Raw genomic sequence first — 24,950 nt, forward strand, 5'->3', positions numbered from 1 at the left:
ATATTTTCACCTGCCAGCCAATTCTGTACTTTTACTATAATTGACTCAACAATAATATCCTACAATTGGGTCCATCAATAATGGACAGTTTCTTAGATATGAAGAGTTCAACCTTGCTGTTCATTATTTTTGGTGCTGTTAGTAATTAAATATGTGAGCCCTTAGAAAAAAATACTGTAATTGATGAGAAAGTGTCCTTATCTCTACGTGACACCACTGTTGGAAAATCCTGTTTCAGTTTTATCAGACGTGGCCTGTTTCAACAAAATGTTATCTCTGTTCCCTCTGCTGTCTTCTATTGGAAAAATAAATCCTAGATTTTCCATGGAATAATGTTTGGACACTGTATCAGAAATGACTAATTAATAACAATATGAGGGATGTCTACTACTAATGTCTGCATACAATCTATCCCACTAATCTTTACATGCTAACATGTAATAAGACAATTCCCAATTGCACACTCCATAAAGAATATTTATTTTCGAATTGTCATATTACAAAAAGATTTTTGGAAACATTGTGTACACATTTTATAAGTTGTAATATTGATTTAAAATGTCAGATAAAATTTGAACATGTCACATTTAGCCTACATGAAAAGATTACAAAATTGAACAAAAAATGGTAATTAATGTATGTATTATATTTGGTAAGTTTTATAATCACAAATATACATTTTATTCCTCACAAGTTTTTTTCTTTACCTGTAATACCAGGGCTGCCCTTTATCTCTAGTTCTGTTCATGGTTTTTATGGATAGAATTTCTAGGCGCAGCCAGGGCCCAGAGGGGATCTGGATTGGGTACCACAGGATTTCAGCTCTGCTGATGAAGTTGTCCTGTTGGCTTCATCGAGCCAGGACTTACAGCATGCATTGGAGCGGTCTGCATCTGAGAGTGAAGCAGCTGGGAAGTCTGAGGCCGTGGTTCTTGATTGGAGAAAGGTAGTCGAGAGCTCTGGATCATGACCGAAAGAACGAGGTCCTGATTACAAGCAGATGAAATGATCTTCCTCCATAGAGCCACTTGGCGCTCCCTTAGAGATAGGGTGAGAGTCTCAGTCACTCGGGGAGAGTTGAGGTGGCCCAGGTAATCTGGTCTGGATGCTCCCTGGACTTCTCCCTGGAGAGGTGTTCTTGACACGTCCTACTGGACGCAGGCCACGGAGAAGACCCAGGACACACTGGACAGACTAGGTCTCTCGACCTGGGAACGCCCCAGAGGAGCTAGAGGAAGTGGCCAGGAAGAGGGAAGTCTGGGAATTTTTGCTTTGGCCCAATCCGAATTCTTCCCTTCTCCCTCCCCCTTCATTTGGCCCTCCAAAAGGAGAGTTATGAAAAAATTGTGTCTAATATTTCGGACATCACTATTGCCGATGACATCATCAATAATAGCCAGTCCGCTAGCTTTAGCGTGGAGCTTCCAGCGCTTGAATATACACAACAGCAGTTTTATAACTTTGAAAAGGTCACACTACAACAAAAAGTAATTACTTACATTACAATGTAAACTTTTGTGGTTCAGAGCGCAACCATGATGCCATTTAGTCTCCCGGGGGAGGACTTTGTATCCCTCCGTTTGGAGGGTCAGATTTAAAAAATTAATTTCCTGGACACACTTGCACATAAACTCTCCCTTCAAATGGAGGGGAATGGAGAAGTGCCAGGGAGAAGGGAAGAATTCGGATTGGGCCTTAGACTGCTGCCCCCGCGACCTGGATGAGCAGAAGAAGATGGATGGATTGATGGAAGGAATGCCTTTCACTAACCATTTCTAATAGTATAAACAAAAAAGCCATGTGTATATATTAAGGCTGTATATGTAGACGCATTAACGTATGCGATTTAACATATTATGATTAACACGTTAATATTTATGAACGCAAATTAAAAGCACCTCTCGGAGGAGCATTATTTCTCTTTCCCTAAGCGGTCCAGTCATCCACAACGGGCATTAAAACACTTCATTGGGTTGTTTTGACAATTATACCATGGTTATTTACAAAATAAGTAAATATTCAATCTGTTTTTAGTACTTTAATCTTGTTATTTTTTTGGTTTAGATTGCTTTTTCACAAAAAGCGGACTCTTTGATCCATGGTCCGGCGCGCTGTCATGTCATATAAATTTCATTTTGTGATTATTCGCAAATAATAAGTGGTCGGCAAACACTGTAAATAAATAAAAAATTAATCGCAATTAATTTTGCCCCAGGTTTGCGATTAATTAGTTAATTTCTTTTAATCGGCCCTAGTATATATGAAAGTTGTCCGTCTTTGAACATTTTTCATTTATTGTAATGTATGTTATGCATAGGGCGTCTCCAGGCATTCTTATTGTCATTCTTCCTGTATACTATACAGTCTATGCTGTATACTTGTTTTATGTTTGTACAAAAAGTACATTTAAAATGGCTTTTCCTGAAGGATCTGATTGGTCCGTTAATAACTTGAATAGCTTGTGATAACTGATTAGATGTTCAGAAAAATGTCTCAAATCCAAAACAATTATTCTGATCAATAGAATGACTGAGTAATAGCTGTTTATTTTTCTCTATAGAAGTCAATGGGATTTGGGCTTCTTGAAGCCAGCAGGTACTTCCTGTTTAGAGCACGAGGGGGGAGGGGCCACGCCGTCCAGTCATGATTTAAAGAGAGAAAGTTTACTGGCGTGGACCAATTACATGGCGGTGCGTGGAGGATAATGGGTGGGTCTATCAGTCCATTGTCAACACACAGGATTTATATGACGGAAGTCCTCCTCTGTACCTTTCAAAACAAAAGCATGACGTCATTTCCGTAAGGCAAAATAAAACTATTTTTATTATAAAGATACAACAAACAAACGGCAGGCAGCTTTTCAACACTGTCTGAATATTTACTATTAACTTTTGTTCTTATGTGTGTATAATAAAGTCCATATTTGGGACTGACGTTATAAACTCGACAAACGCAACCGGAACCGGCGCTTTTCTGGAAGTTTCCTTGACAGCAGATCTCCCAGCTCTGCACGTTTGTAGGACCAATGAGATCGCGCCGCGTTCCTGGCCTGACTGTTGAGAGCGGACCGGCAATAAGGGCAACTACAGCCACCGACCGTGACGCCAGAGGAGTTCTGAGTCCTGGCTGGGCTCCGTGAAGCGGTCTTTTGCACCGGCGTGACGCGCACGTTCACTTACAGTTCTGACCCGCTCGTATCGATGAATGAAACGTCGGTTCTGGAAACTCCAGCTAGCTAACAGGCTCCGGGAGGAACAGTTTGGATCAACTTCAGTGTTGCATTTTAATTTGGAACGACTGCAGCCTTTCAAGACTACAAACAAATAGCGTTCGATAGTTAAAGTGCAGTCGTTTTTTTCTCAGTCATTTTTTTTTCTATGGGGATTTCTAAAAGCAAGAAGACCGACGTGTGATTCAGATATATAAAGGTAAGCCTCGTGTTGCAAAGCTTCCCGTCGGCTTTTGCGTCATCGTCCATCCCGGAAGTCTGCATACATGCACCTTTCAAAATGTATGGTTTCCGCGTGAGGCATCAGGGAAGCTTCAGTGCAACGTGTTTGATATCTTTTGTACAGTCTCTGCAGATAAGAAAACAGAAGAAACGCATGCTTTGTGTTTGAACACATGTTATGACAGATGTGTTTTTGCATCTGGTAATAGTCATACATCACTTTAGTGGCATTTCAGTCACAAAATGTCATTTTTTTTTTCAAAGAATCCAATAAAAAAACAAGTGTTTCATCTTAAAATTATTAAAAATGTCAATGTACCTGGATACCTTACCCTTTAATCTTAATTGGATTCTTTATTTACTAATTGATGCCTTTCAACTTAAGTTAATTTAGTTTTTTTGCACATGGTTGGATTTTTTTAATGTTTTGTGTTAAAGTTTTTCCTTAAAATGCTTAGAGTTGCATTAATTTTTTGTTATATAATGTTGATATATCCATGTTTTGTAATATATGTTTAATTTGTCTATTTAAAAAAGACTTTAGTGACATTTCAAAGTAAAAGCTTTGAAGTGGTAATTTAAATAATCTATTTTAAGCTCTCAATCTTACTGAATTTTTTTTATTACTGTCATTCTTATTTTTGTTTTTGGTATTGTTGGCAAAGCTGCTAATTGTCCAGGGACTATGGTTGAAAATCAGCTTTGTACCCAACACTGGTACATTTACAGAAATGTCCATCAAATTCAAATAAATAGAATAAATGGGGGGAAAATATGTGCATCTTTAAATCTATTTGATTTTTCCTGATTTTTTTAAATGTCTTTATTTCTCCAGCTCATCATGGCAGTTAGGAATCTATCTGTGGTTGCTCTCTTCTGCCTCTTTCTGGCATCCCTGCCGACATACACAGGTAAAGTCTTTAAAAAGGTTTAATCCAGTTAATTTGTAATCCAAATGCTGTAACTACAATAAGTTTATTAATAAAACCTTTTCACAGTGACGTCAGACAAAATGGCGATAGGCCGGAAATGTGAATAGTGACTTCCGGTTTACAGGTTTTGAACAGCAAAGCTGACAGCTTAATGCTGTTTAAGACAATTTTACGTAAATAATAAAACATAACCTTAACAATTTCAACAGAAAAATGTTCAATATTTATTTTGTATTTTCATTTGCTGTTTTAGATCGTTCACAAATCTAAATACTAATTTGAATAATCCTTCAATTTTGGATGTTATAATGAAAATATCGACCTTTCGTTTGACCAGATATTATTCTAATGACTTTTTCTAGTGCGATCAGCACAAAAACTGATGGAAATTCACGGTCACACGTAATAGAAACATCCAAGATTCACACTGCTGCATGTTGGCCGTGTGTTTTAATAGCGCCCAAGGCTAAATTTAATTGTTGTAATAAGAGGAATTTGACGGTTTTGGGGATATTTTAAGGGGTAATTGTAATGTTTAACAAGTGGCACAGTGAATATTTTAAGTGCATCTATGAAACCACATATTTTCAGCTTTCAAAATAAGAGCGTCCAAGACAAAAGTTCATCTCTGGCTGTAAGCATTTAGAAAATTATGTGCGAATGATCATATTTTTGATGGTTTCAAATTGATTTTATCCTTGTTTATCTTTATTATCCTGCAGGGATCAGACACAGTTATGAGCAAAAACAAAGGGGAGATACATCAGAAAATAACGCAACAGTTAATGGTTTTTCTTTTTTGTCAGACACGTTGAAATTGTCTTATTTTAGCTCTGTTTTTAGTGATTTTTAACTTTGACAGAGCAGAAAAGATCTTCTGCAGCTCTATGTCTCATTTAAGCAGAGTTTAGTTGTCAGCTTTGCTCTTCTTAACATGTAAACCAAAAGTCATTTTGCACATTTTGTGTGACTTCTCGTGAAAAGGGTCTATTTACAATAATTTACCTATATGCTTGCATTTAGACAAACCAATCTGGTGGTTTTATTTCTACAACATGAATGCCATGAAACTCAGATGCACGTTTGCGGCATTGTCATTGAATATTCTTGTTTTTTGCAGGGTCTGTAGCGGTCATGTCCGTCGACTTAGGCAGTGAGTGGATAAAAGTTGCCATTGTCAAACCTGGTGTGCCTATGGAAATAGTTCTTAATAAGTAAGTGTGATGGTTGTTTTATTTTATTATTCCTGCATACTTTGTGTACTCATTTGGTCTAAATCGCACGATTTTGTAACAAATATTAAACACTATAAAATGTATCATTGTTTTTGTTTAAGGGAGTCGAGACGAAAAACCCCTGCTGCTGTGTGCCTCAAAGAAAATGAGAGACTTTTTGGAGACAGTGCTTTAGGCATGGTATGACCTGTTGCTCATGTCTTTGCCCGTTTGCACGCGTCTTTATGCACCTAACACATTGTGTTTAACTTTTCAGTCAGTGAAGAACCCCAAAACGGTGTATAGATACCTTCAAAGCTTACTGGGTAAGAAACACAGCAACCCTAACGTGGAGCTCTACCAGAAACAGTTCCCTGAGCACCAGCTGTTGGAAGACCCAGCGAGAGGCACCGTGCTCTTTGGAAGTTCAGAGTAAGTCTCTCCACTTATTCCTTATCTAAAATCTGCACGTGTGTTTATTCTAATAAAGAATATTAGCTTAATTAAAACTTTAGTTAACCACTGGAGCTCTAGTGTTTATGTTCTTTGATTTGCTGTAACTTTTCAACCATTAACACGATCAACGTAATTCCAGCAGATTTTGAAGGAGAAAAGCGGCGCTCACAAAAAAAAAATAATTACATTATGTTAAAGATTTTGTGTGTGATGCCTCAGGTGTTAAAGGGTTAAGTTTCTCTGCTGTTATGTAAACAAAAAAAAAAGCGCATTGTAATGTAACTTCTGTTGAGGTGTACAGGTGCGCAGATGTTTTCAATGTGTGCACCAGATCAAAGACAACATGCTATAGTGTCACTGTTCTTAACTCTGAAATTTTGTTTCATTGTAGATATCACTCTCTTTGAAATCTATTAGAAGATATAGATCAATGAAGTTGATTTGTGGAACTAAAACTGGATCTAAAGACTCAGCTTTGAAAAGAAACTCCATTAGCTCCAATTAAAATATTACTCTTTGGGTTGAAAAAAGATTAATTGATTTTAAGCTTAATAGATCAATAATCGATCCATAAAAATATAGATCGATTTAGCACATAAAGTCTGCTAGCTTGATGCTAATGCATAATGGAATTTCCCATAGAATGTCTAATGCTAACATAAATACATACATGAGTTTTCCAAACAAATTTTTAGGAAACATTTTTAAAGTAACCATTTGTGGTCTAAAGTAAAGTTTTTTTCTCATTCTTTGCTTATTCTTTTGAAAAAAATGATACTGCTATAGCTTGAGCTCCACCTAGTGGCCAAACTGAAACGCCCTCCAGGAGAAGCAGAACAATGTTTACAATGTTAATGATCTGAATATTTTTGTTGGAGAATCCATATAACACTGTAAGTCAGTTGTTCCTGTTTTTATTAAAGACCAGCATTTATTTCATCACGGTGATGAACGTTTCTGTTCTCTTTCAAATATCCTTAATCTCTGGATTATTTTCCTGGAGAAACGCTCACCTTTTCCGTCTTTGCTAAATAATTCATCTAATTCGTCGCTCACTTTCTTTGGACCTCTACCAGGAAATCATTTGCCTTTTTCACCCATCTGTTTGCGCTATTCTGGGATACGTTCCGGATCCACCTTAAAAGTCCTGCAGATTCCTCACCAGAATGTTCTTTGGCGTATGCCACCGCACAAAGTTTAATCACTAAATCAAATGAGCCTTTCTTAGCCATCACTTCCCTGGATCACAACACAAATACCGTAGACACCCGTGGTTTGTCCAAGGGGGGACCCAAATCTGGGTCTACCTGCCCCGGTCTCCAGTCCAGATTGAATAGAGGGTTGTGTCAGGAAGGGCATCGAGTGTAAAATTCTCTGCCAAACCAAATGTCAGTGAAGGCTGATTCGTGTGGCGATCCCTGACAGCTGGAAGGTGAACCAGTGAAATAAGGAGCAGATATTGACAAAAAAAAGAACATTAGTTTCTAATACCAGTAATCACTTTGAAGAGATTTTTCAAATATCAGGTCCAAAAATGTTTGTCTTTCTTTTTTTAACCTCTACATTTTCCTATGTCTTTATTTGACAGAGAAAACCAGTATTCTCCTGAGGAACTCCTCGGAATGGTGCTGAATTATTCCCGTGGCCTTGCTCAGGACTTTGCAGGTCTGTTTGATACAGAAAGGAAAAAAAAGCATTATTTTACAATCTATGTGGATACTTTGTGGATGTAGTTTTTTTCACCTTTCTAATTAATGTCATTCTATACAGAACAGCAAATTAAAGATGCAGTGATCACCGTCCCAGCCTTTTTCAATCAGGCAGAACGCAGAGCTGTTCTGCATGCAGCTGAAATGGCCGGTCTGAAGGTCCTTCAACTTATCAACGACAACACAGCTGTGGCCTTGAACTACGGCGTTTTCAGGAGGAAAGATTTGGACAGCACAGTTAAGGTAACCTTTATAACTTTTCAAACATTAAATCTAGAATTCATTATGAATTTTTTTTTTATCTACAAATCACTCAGTAAGTGGTCAGTTTGAGGTATAACAAAAGCTCAACGTTATCTAAAAAATAAGTCTAAAAAGTGTAAAAGTTTTTTTTTTTCTCAACAATAGCTTCAGTAAATATTATAATAAAGAAAAATGTTTCTTCAATTTGCAATTTTGTGTTATAGATAGGGCTGGGTTGATAAAATTAAGTGATTTGAATCGATCTTAGCTTAATAGATCAATAATTGATCCATAAAAATAGAGATCAATCTGGCACTTAAAGCTAAAGTCCGCTAGCTTGATGCTAACGTTTAATAGAATTTTCCATATTCCATCTTATCATTGATACCCAGCCCTACTAATAAATTCTCACCCAAAATTGTCAGTGGAGCATTGCAGCAGCCCAACATTTAAAATGCATCTATTCTGATGCTGCATTCACACCAGGCATGTGTTGAACATTTAAGAACGCTCTATTCGTGGTTTTATGGACACATTACGGCATTCACACTAGACGGGCAGGGAGGGGCTTTCCACACCTACAGTTGGAAGAGTTTGGCGCTAATTGTCAAAATGATGCTAATCTTGCTCCAGGCTTTTTTCACAGCTCTCTACCAATAATATGTAAGGCTTGATGTCATATAATGTCGAGCCACAAACCGCAATTATTAATTTCTCTTCCATGTTTACAACAGTTGACACTTTCTTGTTTTTGTAAAGATCCCTACCCACTCGTTGCTACCAAACTCGACTCCCTGATTGGCCAAAATTCAGCCGTTTGGTGTTCAAGCAGTCGAACTTTTAGTGTTTGGTCAATAAATGTCTGGTTTGTACATAGAGTGCAAAAATGGATTTAAAAGCTTGCGTAACAATGCGTCAAAGCGAGGGTTTTTGCCACAGAAACCTGAAATGCAGGTTTACGGCGTATGTTTAGACTTTTCAGTGAAAGTGGTGCTTGTACTGGAGTTTCTGAGGCCAGTGTGCATGAAGCTTAAAGCGTCGATTCACACTGATGTCCCAGAGCTGACCACTTTCTCCCTGTGATTTACAGGCTTCATTATTTTAACATCACAAAACAGGTGTTTTGTGTCATGAGTTGTATTCAGTTATTCTCTGGTATTCCACAATCCACTGAAATTCTTGGTGTGATTCTCGTTGTATCTTGTTTTTAAAAATATTGGTTTTGAAAGTGCGGTTGAAGTTTATTTGAAGCACATTAGTCCTGTTTCCCCCACAAAAAGAATTGAACTCCAACCTAATTTGAACCCGGTTGAAAGGATTTTTTAGCACAAATGACGTCACTGCTGTGAACTACTGCATCTGCTGTTCGTGCTCCTGCTAATCCGGTGTCATTTGGGGGAGACCATTTGATCTGCTCCTTTCAGAAAACCGAAAAGAAAGCCCATTCAATTTCATTTTATATTACATTCATTATATTAATTTGTCTAATTTGAAAACTGTAATAACATTTGTTTTTTTCTGTGTTTTTTATATTAAAGTAATCTTAAAATTGCATTTTTCAGTATTTCTTTTGTGATTGTAGTGAATAAGGAGCAGACAAAAATGCAAAAATCTGAAAGCTGGATAGCTCCAATATTTTCAGTAAATTTAAACGGTCAAATAACAGTTTGAAAATGTTCTGTTTCAGAATGTCCTCTTTTATGACATGGGGTCCAGCAGCACCACTGCCACAATAGTCACATATCAAATGGTCAAAACGAAGGAGCTTGGTACACAGCCGCAGCTACAGATCCGAGGTGTCGGGTGAGTCTATTGATCGAGAAAATGAGTAAGAAAGCAGTACATGTCTACCCCTCTGAAGTATTTATACTTTTATTGAACAATTCCTATAGGTTTTTAGATGGTAAAAGCTATAGAGCCAAAGGTTTCGCAAAATGCAAAAGTTGCTAAAGGGCTTAATGTTACAGAAATTGCAGAATAAGCACAAAGAATTTGAATATTTTTTTGAAAAATTGCAAAAATTGTGTAAAACTTCAAAAACCATAACACTGATGTAAATCAAAAGTACAAGCAGGAATCTGCTGAACATTTTGATACCATTATTGCATAGGTTTCAAAGTGCACAAAGCATTTGAAGATTTTTTTTATTTCTGTGGGGCCAAAAAAAAGGCAAACATTTGTGAAATTTAAAAAATTGCAAAATATAAGAATACCAAAAGTACAAGCAGGAATGTCCTTATTGCTTAAGTTTCAAAAGTGCAGAAAGTTTTTGAAGGATTGGAAGAATTTCCCGTTGATTTTCAATGCGGCTGAAAACCCGTACATTTTGTAAAATCTTAAAGGTAAAGTAGATTAATACCAAAAGTACAAGCAGTAATGTCCTGAATGAGATGAATGTTTTGATACCAAGATTGCTGAAAAACGTACAGAAAGCAGCAGGAGAATCCCTGCTGTGACTGCTCAAATGAACTGAATTTAGTGCTTTTTCAGCTGGTGCCAATTCTTGATGCAACTAAAAAATAAATCTGATTGTCAATGATTGCTCTTTTTATTTTTTTCGGTAAAATACCCACTGTCATTTTTGAAAGCATCAATCTATATATATATATTTAATCATACAATGGAACATATAGAAATTTAGGGTATTGTTTTCTTTTTAAATTAACGTCTCTATGCAGTTTGAACTTCTATTTTAATATTTTTAGGTTTTTATATAGGTTTATTTGTTAAGTTTGAATAGATTTTAGATCACGACTGGGAGTATCTGGATATTGGGTCTCTTTAAATCAAATTCTTGCTCCTTTAACAAAGAATTTTGTGTAATTTTAAGTGCAACAAAAGTACAGAATTTGAGCTTTTTTAGACAGTAAAAATTGTGGGCTTAAACGAACGAGACCAAAGGTTATCCTCTGTTTATATTAAGCTAGTGTCTTAAGGCACACTTAAAATCCCTCAAGTTTAATAAAAAAAAATTTGGCACCTTACAATTTGATGGTCTGTTCATAAATATTTGTCGTGATTGAACCGATTTGCTAAAACTTGGCATGCTTATGTGAGCTAGCTGTTCTCAGTGTAAGTCTTAATAAATGCTCACAACCACTTCCAATCCTGCTGCTTGTGTTCTGGTCTTAGGTTTGATCGGGGGCTGGGGGGCTTTGAGATGGATCTTCGACTGCGAGATCATTTGGCGAAGCTTTTTAATGAGCAGAAGAAGAGCAAGAAAGACGTGAGAGAAAACCACCGAGCTATGGCTAAACTACTGAAAGAAGCCCAGAAACTGAAAACGGTGTTGAGTGCAAATGTGGAGTTTATGGCTCAGGTGAGGAGATCCTTCTGCTTTGGTTTGACTCATTGTGTTCATTTCACTTTGTGGATGTACAGGATTTAATGAGATTATTCACCAACGTAATTGAACATTTAAAAAATAGTCTGTAGGAAAGTGAATAAATGCTATAAAGAAAATGTGAATCTCCAAATTTCATCATTACCTTTGTTGATGTGTTCTTAATAAATCTTACAGTGCAATCCTGCTAATTTGACAAATAGCTTAATGTTGTTTTCTGTCTTCTTAAGAGGCTGTGAAACAAAGTTTGCTTTCTATGTTGCAGGTGGAAGGTTTGATGGATGACATCGACTTCAAATCTAAAGTCACCAGAGCTGAGTTTGAAGAGCTGTGTTCAGATCTTTTTGAAAGAGTTCCTCGCCCTCTGCTTGATGCTCTGGAAACTGCAGACATGAAGCTGGTGAGTCCTTGTCAACCAGTTAACAGTAATATTCACTTGATGCTGTACAGCAGCAGACCCGTGGTCTTCTGCGTTTATGTTAATGATGTTGCGTTTTCTACCAACAGGAGGATATTGAGCAGGTCATTTTGGTGGGCGGCTCTACTCGTGTCCCCAAAGTTCAGGAGGTTCTGCTGAAAGCTACAGGAAAGTACGTGAAAATCTGAATTGCTTCCCTGCCGCTCTGGCTCAGACAAGATGGCGCATGACATCATCGACCAGAAGCAGAAATTATGCACTTTACTCTAACCCTAAAGTGTTCAGAATTATATTAAAAAAAACTTTTATAAAGAATAAATGGGAAAAAAAGCGTAGCTGATCCATTTTTTTTGAGGGACTTCCGGTTCCAGACGTTGATGTCTTGCAGCCAAGTTGGCCACAATGTCAAATAGATTTGATGAACTACATTGTTTTATGGTTTGTGTCTTTGCATGCAGAGAGGAGTTGGGGAAGAACATCAACGCGGATGAGGCCGCAGCAATGGGTGCTGTGTACCAAGCAGCTGTGCTCAGCAAGGCCTTTAAAGTGAAGCCATTTCTAGTCCGGGATGCTGCAATTTTCCCTATTCAGGTTGGTTCCTCGATGACTTTACTTCAGTCTTCAAGACTTGGATATGCAGTTTCATAAAAACAATTGTCTTGTACAGTAGCCGAAAATGGCCTGCTCGGCTCGTTATCTCGTTATAACGTGATCCACTATCTTGTTATAACGAGGAAACAAACCTTGTTCTCTTGTCATAACGAGATAATGAAAACTTTTCTCTTTCCTACACTGAGACCTAGAGACTTTACCTGATTGACGTCTCTTTATTCTTTGTTCTGTCTCATGCACCAGCTCCCCCTTATTTCCCTAAAACCCCTGAACAAACAGGTTGATTGACAGAACTCAGGGCTGCTGAGCGTTTCTGTATGATGCGTTCACTGAGCTCTGGACATCAGCAGCAAATCAAAGCAGTTTATCAAAGAGAATGTAGAACACCAGAACTGATGCATTTATAATTATTGATTTAATAGTGTCTACATTTTTTCTGAAAAACTGCTTTGTTTTGCTGCGGATTGTACTATAAAAATGACAAAAGCTTGAGTTTGGCCTAGTGGCTGTTTGGGTTCGCTAATGTCCGGAGCTTGGTGAACGCACCATGTGCAGATTCTTGTCAGCCCAGGGTTCTGTCAATCAACCTGTTTGTTCAGAGGTGTTAGGGAAATAAGGGAGGGCTGGTGCATGAGACAGAATAAAGGCTTTTGAAGAGCCAAGATCCACTAAGAAGTCAATAAATGGACTAAATAAAACAACTTTTGTGAAGTTTTTATTTATTTTTTATTTTTTTGTTAACCACAAAATAACAAGACTTAAAAGAGGTGAAGTCTCAGCATCTCAGTGAGGTAAAGGAAGAGAGGGACGCTTCATTCTTTGAGAAAACCAAGTTCAATTTCTCAAGAAAACGATCTTTGTTTACTTGTTATAACAGTATAACGAGATAAAATCTCATATATTGTTGAGTTAATATCTCGTTATGACGAGAAAACAATGTTAGTTTTTTAGCTTTTCTCTTTCAGAATCTACTAGAATTACATTGATCGTTTTAACGATTGAAATGTTACAGTATGCTAAAGATTTTGTATTTAAAGGGTTTAAAAAATGAAATGAAGCTATTATACTAGTGTACGTTCACTTTTACCTTGGTTTGCTTTAGCTGACTTTTTTTTTCTTGTATTCTGGTAGGTGGAATTCACCCGCGAGGTGGAGGAGGAAGGGGTCAAAACCCTGAAGCAAAACAAACGTGTTCTGTTCCAGAGGATGGCGCCCTACCCACAGCGCAAAGTCATAACCTTCAATCGTTACAACAGTGACTTCACTTTCAACGTCAACTACGGAGACCTGAACTTTTTGAGTGAAAACGAATTAAGGTAACTGCACTTTACAAGACAAGTTCTACTAGAAGTAAAGTATTTTTATGGACCCCTTCTTTGAGGTAAAAATGTTTGTCCTGCTATATTAAAAATACACAGTCTCTGATCATTTGTTCTTTCTTTACTGCTCGTTTTGCTGCAGTGTTTTTGGCTCTACAAACTTGAGCACCGTCAAGCTTTCTGGAGTGGGAAGCAGCTTCCAAAAACACGCCGATGCCGAGTCCAAGGGGATAAAGGCTCATTTCAACATGGATGAAAGTGGTGTCCTTCTTCTTGATCGGGTGAGATTTATTTACTGCCTCTTTACTTTTTTTATTCGAGTAGTTATTCTGACTACCAGAATCACTGAGTAACACCTGATATTTTTCTCTTTTGAAATTTATGAGATTTTGGCTTTATGGGGCCAGCAGGTACTTCCTGTTTGGAACACAAGGGGGCAGGGGGTACTCTGTCCAGTTCTCTCTACACTATCTATGGTCTCGACGTGTCAAGAGTGAGTCATAGATAGATGTGGTGAAGAAAATTCAGGAGTCTTAATAAAAAAATAAAAAAATAAAAACTTCAGAATCGGATATCAAGAAAAACTAAATTTGTTTGTCTTTTTTTTTTTTTGTCTTATCTGGTACCAATAAATACTTCTTTGTTACCAAAACAAGGTCCAATATTTTCCTGTTTTTTAAAGTCGTTTGTGCTTGTAAGATGTACACTTCACACATTTGTCACCTTTGGTTGAAGAATAATTGCAGAAACCAAACCTTAAGCATAGATATTGTTTTCTTGTCTTCAGGTTGAGTCTGTCTTTGAAACAACTGTAGATGAGAAAGAAGAAGAATCTACGTTAACTAGTAAGTGGTAAAAGAGTATTTTTATTTTAACATCACAATAAATTATATAAAGTACATCCTTTGAAATCCTGTATATTTTCCCACATATTTGACCGCATACAAATTTAATATCAATTTGAACATCACTGAGTGATTCAAGTCATTATTTAAAACTTTCTATGTAATGTAACTTCAATACAATTACATTTCTGCTCGTTTTTTAAGTACTCAAGACACATTTAAGACAAACTTTGACCTCCATTAAAATATGAAATTTTGCTCAGACCTTTTTCTCTGAGAGGAAATTAATAGTAAAGCTTCAGGTCAATTTTGATTAAATCTTTCTCTTTTAGATATTAAAAATAAGATTCTTCATTGATATATACATTTTTTGAAGACGGAGCTGATTATTTAACGAGGGTGTCCTAATTTCTTCACATATCTAACAAAAAAGTCCTCAGCTTCACAGATCTGTTGGTTTTTGTCATTCATGGTCTGCAGGGTTAGAGCTGGAACTGTTATTATTCTGCATGCTGCATATTTTTAACTTTATAATAAAGTAAACATTCAGTGATATAGTAACTCTGAATTTTAGGACTGGGGAACACGATTTCCACGTTGTTTGGAGGTGGATCGTCTGACTCCACTGTCAATTTAACTGAACCTGTGCAGGTATTTCAACATCACTCCGACATATTTATTCCTCTTGTGTTCGTTTTATTTGCAGTACACCACAGTAGATTGTAACAATTACATTGTTAGATGTTGCACACGTGTAGTTCAACTGTCTTATCTTCAGGATGATGAGGAAACGCCTCCAGAGTCTGGAAAGGACAACAAGGACGAGGGTCAGAAGGACGAAGCTCCAAAGGAGACGCAAAGTGATTCTGAGAAAAGTCCAGAGGATGAAAAACTCCAGGAGAAGAAGGAAGAAACGGATGAGAAGAAAGAGCCCACTGTAAGAATGAATCATTTTTCTGTCACTTTTGTTAAGTGAGGATGCTTTGCTCAAACATTTTGGGTCTTCATTGGGAAAAGGAGGAAAAAGATGAAGAGAAACGTGAAAAATCGGTGCCAGAGAAGACGACCAAACAGCAGAAAAAGAGCAAGATCTCTGAGGAGATCACTGTGGAGCTTGTTACCAATGACATCCTGAACCCCACTGCTGATGACTTTGAAAGCTCCAAAAAGAAGTAAGATGGTGATTTCACTTAATTAGATGTTACTGACAAGTTTGGGATTGTGTCAACTAAATAGAACATTTATGTATATATTTTTTTAGGTTACGGGATTTGACTAACAGGGATTTGGCCAAACAGGAAAGGGAAAAGTCACTGAACAACCTGGAAGCATTTATCTTTGAAACCCAGGTAATAAATTCATACTTTTTTTTATTATTTAATTGTTTTTGAGAAGTGTGCATTTAGAGACGTCTTCAAAATATTTATAAATGGCCAATCAGAGATGTTGAAGTCAGGATGAATCCACCTACCTGCTATAAATAATAAGAACACAACATTGTTTACATTTATTTACAGTTAATTATTAAGAGATATTTACAAAAAAGAACATTCAGAAAGAAAATAATAGTGCAATATTTTAGACACTATCCTGCACATTTTTTTGCGTATAAAATCTGACTTTACTTTATTTATTTTGATTAGAGTTAGTGTTTCATTAAAGCTGTTCTAATGATTCAATAATCTTATTTAAGGTTGTTGAGTTCAGGAAATATTTTTCCCTTTTGATGCTGTGAAACATTTTTGATGATCAAACAAAATATTTTTCATCTCAGAATTTTGATGTTCTCAGTAAAAATTAAACAGTTATACTGATCTAGGCTTTAATTAAAATGCACTTTGGTGGAGAAAAGTAAGTCATTCAGTGTGGGGTCTGCAACCATTTGGGTCAATTTCTCACTGCCCACAACCCAGTAGGAGCCACACATCTTTTACAAAAATAAGACTCTAATTTGTATCTATGTTATTATTGTTTTATGATAAATATAAACTATTATTCTTAGGCATAAATAAAACAAACTTTTTAAATTATTTTTTTATTAAGTTTTCATAAAACATTAGATTATGTTACAAAGTAAAACAAACTTTAGGAGAAAATAGATTTTTTTCCCAAATATAAAATAGTTCATAACTTTTAAGAGGTTTACAAGATTTCCTTTCAAAATAAGATTCCTGTGTCACATAGGATCATCTCGAAGGAGATAATCTAGTAGAAGATTAGCTCCATGGAGAGTGCTGTAAAGAGAAACATTTCTTTAAAAAAATGTAGATCTGGGATGCATTGATAATTGAATTGTTGCTTCCTGAATCGTGATGGAATTGTGAAGTTCCTGTAGATTTCCACTTCTAGACATTAAATTGAAATTTGATGCCACTTGTGGACCTTTTGGAAATGCATGCAGAAAGCTTGGTCTCTGCAGAACATTAACATCTGAACTTAATCCTAATAGAACTGCATCTAGCCTGTAGTTGGAGCACATTTTCTCTCTTTTACCTGGAAAAAAATAAAATGTAAAGTAGCTTCAAATAAAGCAATGGCATGCCAAATAAATTATACAATAAAAATCCACCTTTAGAGTGAATTCATGTTTTATTGGTTTACTTTGTAAACTGCTACACATCAGAGAAAAAAATCAAGACTTTTTTTATGATTATTAATGTATTTCTTTTTATCTAAGGTTTTCGTTTTGAGTATTGTTAATATGCAAATGTATGAATGGATATAAAAAAAGCCATTTTGAGGTGATTTTTGTGAGAAATTAACATAATTCACTTAAAAAAAAAAAGTTGATTTTGCATGATATAGGTCTTAACTATTTGGTTGAGTAGGTAGTGAGTAAACCTTGCCTATTAAACTTTTTTGTCAGTGTGCCAAACTTTATTATTTTACAAAGAACGTTTTTGAACAAAAGTAAAAGAAACCTAAATACAGTTTTTTTTTTTTTTTCCAGGATAAGTTGTACCAGGAGGATTATATCCAGGTTGTGAGTGACCAGGAGAAGGAGCAAATCTCTGCCAAACTCAGCGAGGCGTCTGAGTGGATGGATGAGGAAGGCTACGCCGCCACCACCAAGCAGCTGAAAGAGAAGCTGTCCCAGCTGAAAAGTCTGTGCAAAGACATGTTTTTCAGGGTTGAGGAGCGGCGCAAATGGCCAGACCGCCTGGCAGCTCTGGAAAGCTTGCTCAACACGTCCGCTTTTTTTCTAAGGTAATTTTAAACTAATACATGTCTGAAGCTGGAAAAGTAGTTAAAGGTTGGCCAGTCATTTACATTACCTTTTTTTTTAGGAGTGCCAAACTCATTCCAGAGGATGACCAGATCTTCACTGAGGTTGAGCTGAATATGCTAGAAAAAGTCATCAATGAAACAACGGTAGGTTTTGTCTCCAGAGCCCACAGGTGTTTAGAGTGATTTTGTTTTTTGATACTGAAATGCTTTAATTTTTGCCTTTTTAATTAGCCATATTTACGTATTTATGTTCTTTATAAATAATAATCCAGTCTTGCATTTTTCCGTTTGCTCCCCGTGATTTCTGTATTTTTTTTTTGTTCTATCTGATTTTCCTTCTGTGGTTTGTCCAGCCGTCACATGTAGGGTACAGGGGAGAATGAGTCCTGGAACTGTCGCATTTGGGGTCCCCATGCTACAGGGTACAATTTCTGACACGCCAAATTAGCTTTTTAATTTATTAAAATTTGTTAATTAAAGTGCTGTCAACACTGGATTATATAGATGATGACGATAACAAAAATAGTGTAGTAAAATATTTCCTGGACCCAAAATTTAAATATTTTTGTTCAATGGCTGAAAAATGCATGTAGAAGATATTTCAGTGTAGTCTGAAAATGTGTGAAGTAACAGCAGATACAGACAACCAGGACAAAGTAATGCGCAGATTTTATTTGTGCAGAGTGGTAAGTGATGCAGTATCAATAAGCACACCGATGAGACTACTGGATTGATGAGCAGAATCGATAAGGAGGGTAGTATTGATACAATCTTAACCACATCCATCCCTATTGCGCATGTGTGAGGTCGGACAGAAGAAGAAACCGTTCGGAGCCATTGGGTTTCCTGGTGGAGTCGGTCCTGGCAGCCATAAAATCAAAGGAAAAACCTGATTAATCTCAGCTAGTGAAGCCTTATTTAACTAATAATAGTATTTCCTGCTAATTTAATAATTGTGGAAATATTCAAATCTTTGGTTCATCATTTTAGCGTATTCTTACATTATTTAGTGTTTGTTTGTATGCTTGTTTGATAAATTAGACTTGTTCATTTTCTTAAACATACGATTACATTTGGTTTGTATGGAAAAGATTTGCATGTTCCAAAAATCCTGCTTTATGTATGACTCTTCCATTTGTTTCAGATATGGAAGAACAAGACCGTAGCAGCACAGGAGAAACTGTCTTCACAAGAGCCACCGATCCTGCTGTCCAAGGATATCGAGATGAAGCTTTCCCTGCTGGATAGAGAAGTCAACTACTTGCTCAACAAAGCCAAGTTTGCCAAACCCAAGGCTAAAGCCAAAGCAAAGAACTCGACCACGACGGAGAAAAGCAGCAAAGCTAACGGCACGGCTGAAGACTCGGACACGCCGCCGACAGAGAAAAGCCCCGAGTTAAATCCAGGTGGGAAAACCGTCTTTACATTTATGCAGTGGTGTAAAAATCTGTTTCTGAACCATTATATATTTGTATGTTTGCTACAGCTTTCAGTTTTTCATAGAGTGCTATTAAGGTTTCTATTATTATTAAACTTTAGCGTTCTCTTGTAATCTTGTTCTTGTTTCTTTTATGATCTGAAAAATTCAAGTTTTCAAGAAAACACATGTGTTCATCATTTGTACATAAGTATATAAGTGTGTATTCATGTGTTCCATAAAAAACAGAAAGTCCAGAAGAAGTCCAGCCAGCAGAGCCTCCATCAACCGAGGACAGCAGTATACATCCAGGTTCTGACAGCCAAGCGCAGTCTTCAGATGAGCCGGTACTAACGGGTAAAGGCTACACGTCATGCTAAACTCTGTCCTAGTCATAACTCTCAATGCCAAGTAGCCTGAGACTGAACACAATACATAAAGACTGTGAAGCAAAATGTATGTATATGTTTTTAAATCAAAATGTAGTTTTATTTTTATTTGGTTTCAGCTTAACTCGCTCAGACAAGAACAGGTTTTTACTCTCTATGTTCGTCAGTGAACTTTGACAGATCAGCAGTGTTCTGTCTTTAGTGGAGTTGTTCCACTCAGACTGGACAGTTTGGTTCTTGTGGAACCAACTGAGATCCATTAATCCAGCCTTTAAAGGCCCAGTCCGACAGGATTTGACGGCCATATCACGCGTAAAAAAGTTGTAAAATCTGCCACAGGCGCTGACACGGGCCAACTTTATGCATGAATCACAGTGATGTAGACGGAGTCCATTCCTCTGCCAGAGCACTCCTTCAATGTAAGCGCGTCCTCCCTCCATCAGACGCTGTAAGCAGCGGCACAAACGCAGACTGGCCGGGTAAACGGCCGTGCTACAACCGTGCACCAACCCGAAATATCAGCGACCAAGCTCATGGGCTCCACGGCCCGATCTCACACTGAAACTGCTGTTGCACCGCCGTTTCACATCTATTGCACGGCGGTACCGCTGGTACCACACGCAGTCACCCGCAGTCTCAATTTTTGTGCGGTTCAAAAATGATTTCCACATGTAACGGCGGCCAAATTGTGCACTGCGTGTAAGTGCGTCGATTCGGCGGCCGTATATCGCCCGTTGCACTACCAGTCCGCCGCTAACAGCATCTGTACCACGGGGATGACATTTGATCCGTGCTCCAGCCGTGATATGGCCGCCTGTGGGATCGGACCTTTACTATGGATGTCCCAATTAGAATGTATCTGTTTTGGTCCCCGATCCCATTCAGAGTCGTACGATTTCGATACAGAGTCCAGATTTGACACTTTTGTAAACTATTGAAACAGAAAGAAAAACGTGTTATAAAGTGATCGAGGTTGGTCCTTATTTTATTTTATTTACTTTCTTCATTAAACAATACTTAAACAGAACACTGATCAGCAAATATTTAAATAAAACAATAATGAACTTAATAAAAGTCTGATCCTGATTGCGAGATATCCCATTTTGATAGTTGATCTACGTGATCTGTCCTGATTCCTGCTGGTCATGGAATCATTTTTTAAATACATTAATTTATATCAATAAAAATGAATCGTTTTAACGATTAGCATTACTCTTATGTTCTGTAGTAATTGTTTTTGTTTTCTCTGACTTGCAGATTCAACAGAAAAGGCACAACCTGACAACCACTTAGAGGATGAATTATAACAGCAGGACTGTGGATTTTTCATTATTTATTGATTGTGTGAAATGTTAAATTTCAGTCTGAGTTTGTTGGGCTCTTGTTTTGTGTTTTTGTTGGTCCTGTCTGCTACGTTGCAAACTGCTGACTCGGACAGATTGTAAAGTTTCAGATCTGCTGTTGTTTTTCTGCTGGTCTGTCTTGGATTCTTTTAACAAATGTGTAACACAACTCTAGCAAAAAATAAAGTCCTATTTTACATGAAGGCCCAGATGCAGACGGTGCGTTCCAAATTATTAACGCAAGTTGTAGTTAAGTGTCACCAAGATAAAATTATTTGTTTTTTAATTAAACTCATGGATGATACTGAGCTCTTTGGATCACTGACATCAATCTCAAGGTATGAACACTTTGGATGTTTCACAAAAACTTGATCATCGTACTATGAAGAGATTAGTGGCTGATTCAGACACACGGGTTGGAGAAGATAAAGGAAGAATGATGAAGGTTTCTGCAGACAAATCCATTGGATTTAGAGAGCAACTGCTAAAATACCATCACAAAGCAACAGCACATACCTGAAGCTGCTGGAGTTCCATCAGCATGAAGGTGTAGGATCCTCCAGAGGCCGCAGTTCTACATAAACCTTCTATTGGACCCAATAAACAACACTCACAAACAGTGGACCCAAACAGATGTGAAGATTCATTTTTAAACAGTCTGGTTCACTGATGGTCCAGATGGATGGAGTAGTGAGAGGTCAGTGGATGACCACCATGTCCCAACAAGACTGCAACACCAGCAAGGAGGTGGTGGAGTCATGGTTTGGGCCAAAATCAGCTGGTTGGTCCCTGAAGGTGTGAAAATAACCTCTGAAAAGTCTGTGGAGTTTCTGACTGAACACTTTCCTCTGTGGTACAAAAAGAAGAACTGAGCTTTCTGTTACAAAATCGTCATGACAACCTCCTTTTGATCATCCTCCAGCCAAATATCTCTGAGGGTGGAGACAATTGTCATCCAAACAGCAGCTCTGGGAGAATATTCTGACATCCTGCAGAGAAATTCAAGCAGAAACTCAAGAAGTTCAATGGATGCAAGAATTGTGAAGCTGCTACAGAATAATGTTCCTATGTTCAAATGTAACTTGACCTATGAAGATGTTTTTGATTGGAATTGCTTTAGATTTCAGTAAATATTACCTCCTAATGCAGCTAATTCAATAAACATATTTGGTTCTGTAGAATCTATCAAATGTTGTAAAACTGTGTGCAATAATGAGGAACATTTGAAGATTTTTGTTTTTGAAGAAAATACTATTATTTTAGGAGGTTTGTTCGTTAACATTTACATGCACTAATGGTTAGTGATTTGAAAATTATGTTGTCATTCAGAAAAATATCATTTGCATAATAATTTGGAACGTGCTGTAAAGTAAACAAAATCTCAAATTCTACTTAGATTCAAACCGTTGTTAAACTGTTAATGAGCTTAATGCTCATTCATTCTGACAGTGTGCAAATGTTATTACGGTTATCAAGGATGCTGTGATTTACATGATCAACACTTTTTTTAATGTCAAAGACAAACTTAAAAGCTTCTCAGAAAAGTCAAAGACCAAATTGTCAATCCAAGGTCAAAAGGTCACTGAAAACTCAATTTTAATCGCAATCACTCTTTATTTTTGTGATCATATTTCAGATTTCATTTTTTTTTTAGGTGAAACTTTTACGTTATTCCATAATTTGATAATTTGATCTTGTCAACCTCAATGTCTGTAAGGCCCATAATTCCTTAGATTGTTAATGAAGTGACAATTCATTTTGACGTTGATGACTAAATATCTTGTATCCCATGAAAGATGTTCTTGTGAGTCATCTTCTAAATTTAGACATAACTTATTTTTCCCCCTGAATTTGCAGCTTCTTTCTATCTCACTTATTCTTATCCTGTAACACATAAACCCAAAATGTGAATTGTTTTTCCCTTACCGTACGTGCTTCTTTTTCCTTTGTCTTTAGTGGAGCTTTTTACAAAAACATGGTCAAATACAGTCATAAAAGTTAAAATGGGAACAGAGTTTTTTGTCTTTCTAAATGTTGCTTTTTGCATCTACAGCATCAAACGAGAGGACAACTACAACTTGTTTTAGAAAAATATAAATGAAATCTGTATCTTATCTTATCATATCTTCTTTCTAATCTTTTTTTTCCCAAGATATTTCTTCTTAATCACAAGTTATAAACTGACCAATCAGATGCCTCGGTAAAAGCAGGTGGTGCCTACTGGCCCCACCTCCAACGTTTGATTGACAGCATCTACAGAGCCAGAGTCGTTCCTCCAAAAACATCACTCGGACCAGCTCGGACCAGTCACTGTCGACGGGTTGTAAAATGGTGGCATCTGTTTCAGGAAGCCATGGTGACGGATTTGGCTTGATTTCCTGAGAGCTGGATGTAAGGCCTTTTCTGTGGGTGATGAGACACCTCACGTTGTCCAGTGATAATATTTGTCTATGTACTTTACCTTTCTGAAGATGAGTGCCTCTCTCATTTTCAGCTCCTCCACTAGATTAATTAGTCTCTGCGTACCAAGGAAACTCTTCCCCCCTACTTGACACCGGCACACACCGTGAAGCCATAATACAGAGCGTCACATCAATAAATAGAACTGGGGTTTTACAGCCTTAAAACATCTACAATTGCCTGTATTCTAAATAAAAATAAAGATGAATCTTTGGAGGATATTGTCAATTATTTGTTTTCTTTAAAACCTAACTACTGCAAAAAAGTGAGGATTGCTGTAGATACTGATCTTCATTACGCTGGTGTCCTGCTGGCTAACGGCCTGATTAGGACCCGTGATGACCGCCTGGTCGTGGTGCATCTCCAGCTCTTTACCCAGGTTGCACCCAAGCGTCAGGGACCACACCTCTGGCTCTCAGTGTTTCTTTTTCTCACACTGGTGTTTTCTAATGAGATAACCTCCATGCTCTGCATGTAGCCACGCCCTCCCACACAGGTGTCTCTCATCTCTCAGTGAGCTGAAGTCTCTACAATCTACCTGCTGACATGACGAGCCCATTCCTGTGGTGAAATATGGTTCTGCACAGAAATGACTGCAATGTGCAATTCTGCCACAAGGGAGAGGACCCCTGCAGGTATACCATGGTGTGGGAGTGATCAGGTGTCCTGTGACAGACTGGTGACCTGTGGGCAGGACAGGCTCCAGCAACCCTGTGACCCCAAAACAGATATAGCAGATTGGGAAAATGGATGGATGGTAAAATGATCATTTCTGTTTAGAGGGAAGCTGAAACTGGTACACTATAAAGAGCTGGAGTGTTATCTAGTGGACATTTTAGGAACATACATGACTCAACATAGAAAACAGCGACTGACAGAACGTGTCAAGAAAAGGAGCAGCTGCTTTCAACAAAACAGATTTGTAGTTTTCAGGCTGTTTTACTGTACTGCCTGCTTTAAAACCTTGGCTATTAAAGGAAAATGTTAGTATTTCACTGCGTTTGCAGTACTTGCCCCAAAAAGAATGAATACATTTACACCCTTAAGTGTCCAGAAAAAATGATGAATGCAAAAACCTTTTGTGAGACAACATTTGGTCAACACAAGACTATCAACACCTACAATTTTTAGTTAGAAATAAATGTAATAAATACATTCATAAAACTGTTTAAAACCTTGCCTGGATTGCCCCCCCCAAGCCTCAATATGTCATACATGTGATGTCATCGCTGTGTCATACATGTGATGTCATCGCTGTGTCATACATGTGATGTCATCGCTGTGTCATACATGTGATGTCATCGCTGTGTCATACATGTGATTTCATCACTGTGTCTCATACATATGATGACATCGTATGATGACATCATATGATGTCATTGTTGATGCCATTGTTTTTTATGTCATTTTAAAGGCTGATGTCAGTTGAAGTCATATGATGCTATTGGACATCATTCGAATCGGGGAAAAAATTCTTATAGCAGGTGAAGTAGCGCTCAAGTGATACCGTTGAAGAGCACACCAAGTGTGACTTGCGAAAGAAAGAAAGACAAAAAGAGACGACGAAAGAA

The 24,950-nt window shown here is 37.4% G+C and overlaps 1 protein-coding gene across 1 annotated transcript; it reads left to right on the top strand.

Annotated features, from left to right (window-relative positions):
• Window positions 1-2,910: 2,910 nt before the first annotated feature.
• On the top strand, window positions 2,911-21,337 carry hyou1 (hypoxia up-regulated 1). Its single transcript, XM_024261676.2, has 24 exons — window positions 2,911-3,428; window positions 4,287-4,362; window positions 5,504-5,597; window positions 5,720-5,798; window positions 5,875-6,029; window positions 7,642-7,718; window positions 7,824-8,005; window positions 9,693-9,808; window positions 11,138-11,324; window positions 11,614-11,748; window positions 11,856-11,938; window positions 12,225-12,357; window positions 13,510-13,694; window positions 13,840-13,978; window positions 14,485-14,542; window positions 15,117-15,193; window positions 15,321-15,479; window positions 15,560-15,714; window positions 15,804-15,891; window positions 17,493-17,749; window positions 17,830-17,914; window positions 18,915-19,176; window positions 19,437-19,544; window positions 20,834-21,337. The coding sequence occupies exons 2-24, from the start codon at window positions 4,293-4,295 to the stop codon at window positions 20,881-20,883; spliced, it is 2,934 nt and encodes a 977-aa protein (XP_024117444.1). The 5' UTR covers window positions 2,911-3,428; window positions 4,287-4,292; the 3' UTR covers window positions 20,884-21,337.
• Window positions 21,338-24,950: the final 3,613 nt, after the last annotated feature.

Source organism: Oryzias melastigma, linkage group LG14, assembly GCF_002922805.2.
Source record: "Oryzias melastigma strain HK-1 linkage group LG14, ASM292280v2, whole genome shotgun sequence".
Taxonomy (NCBI): domain Eukaryota; kingdom Metazoa; phylum Chordata; class Actinopteri; order Beloniformes; family Adrianichthyidae; genus Oryzias; species Oryzias melastigma.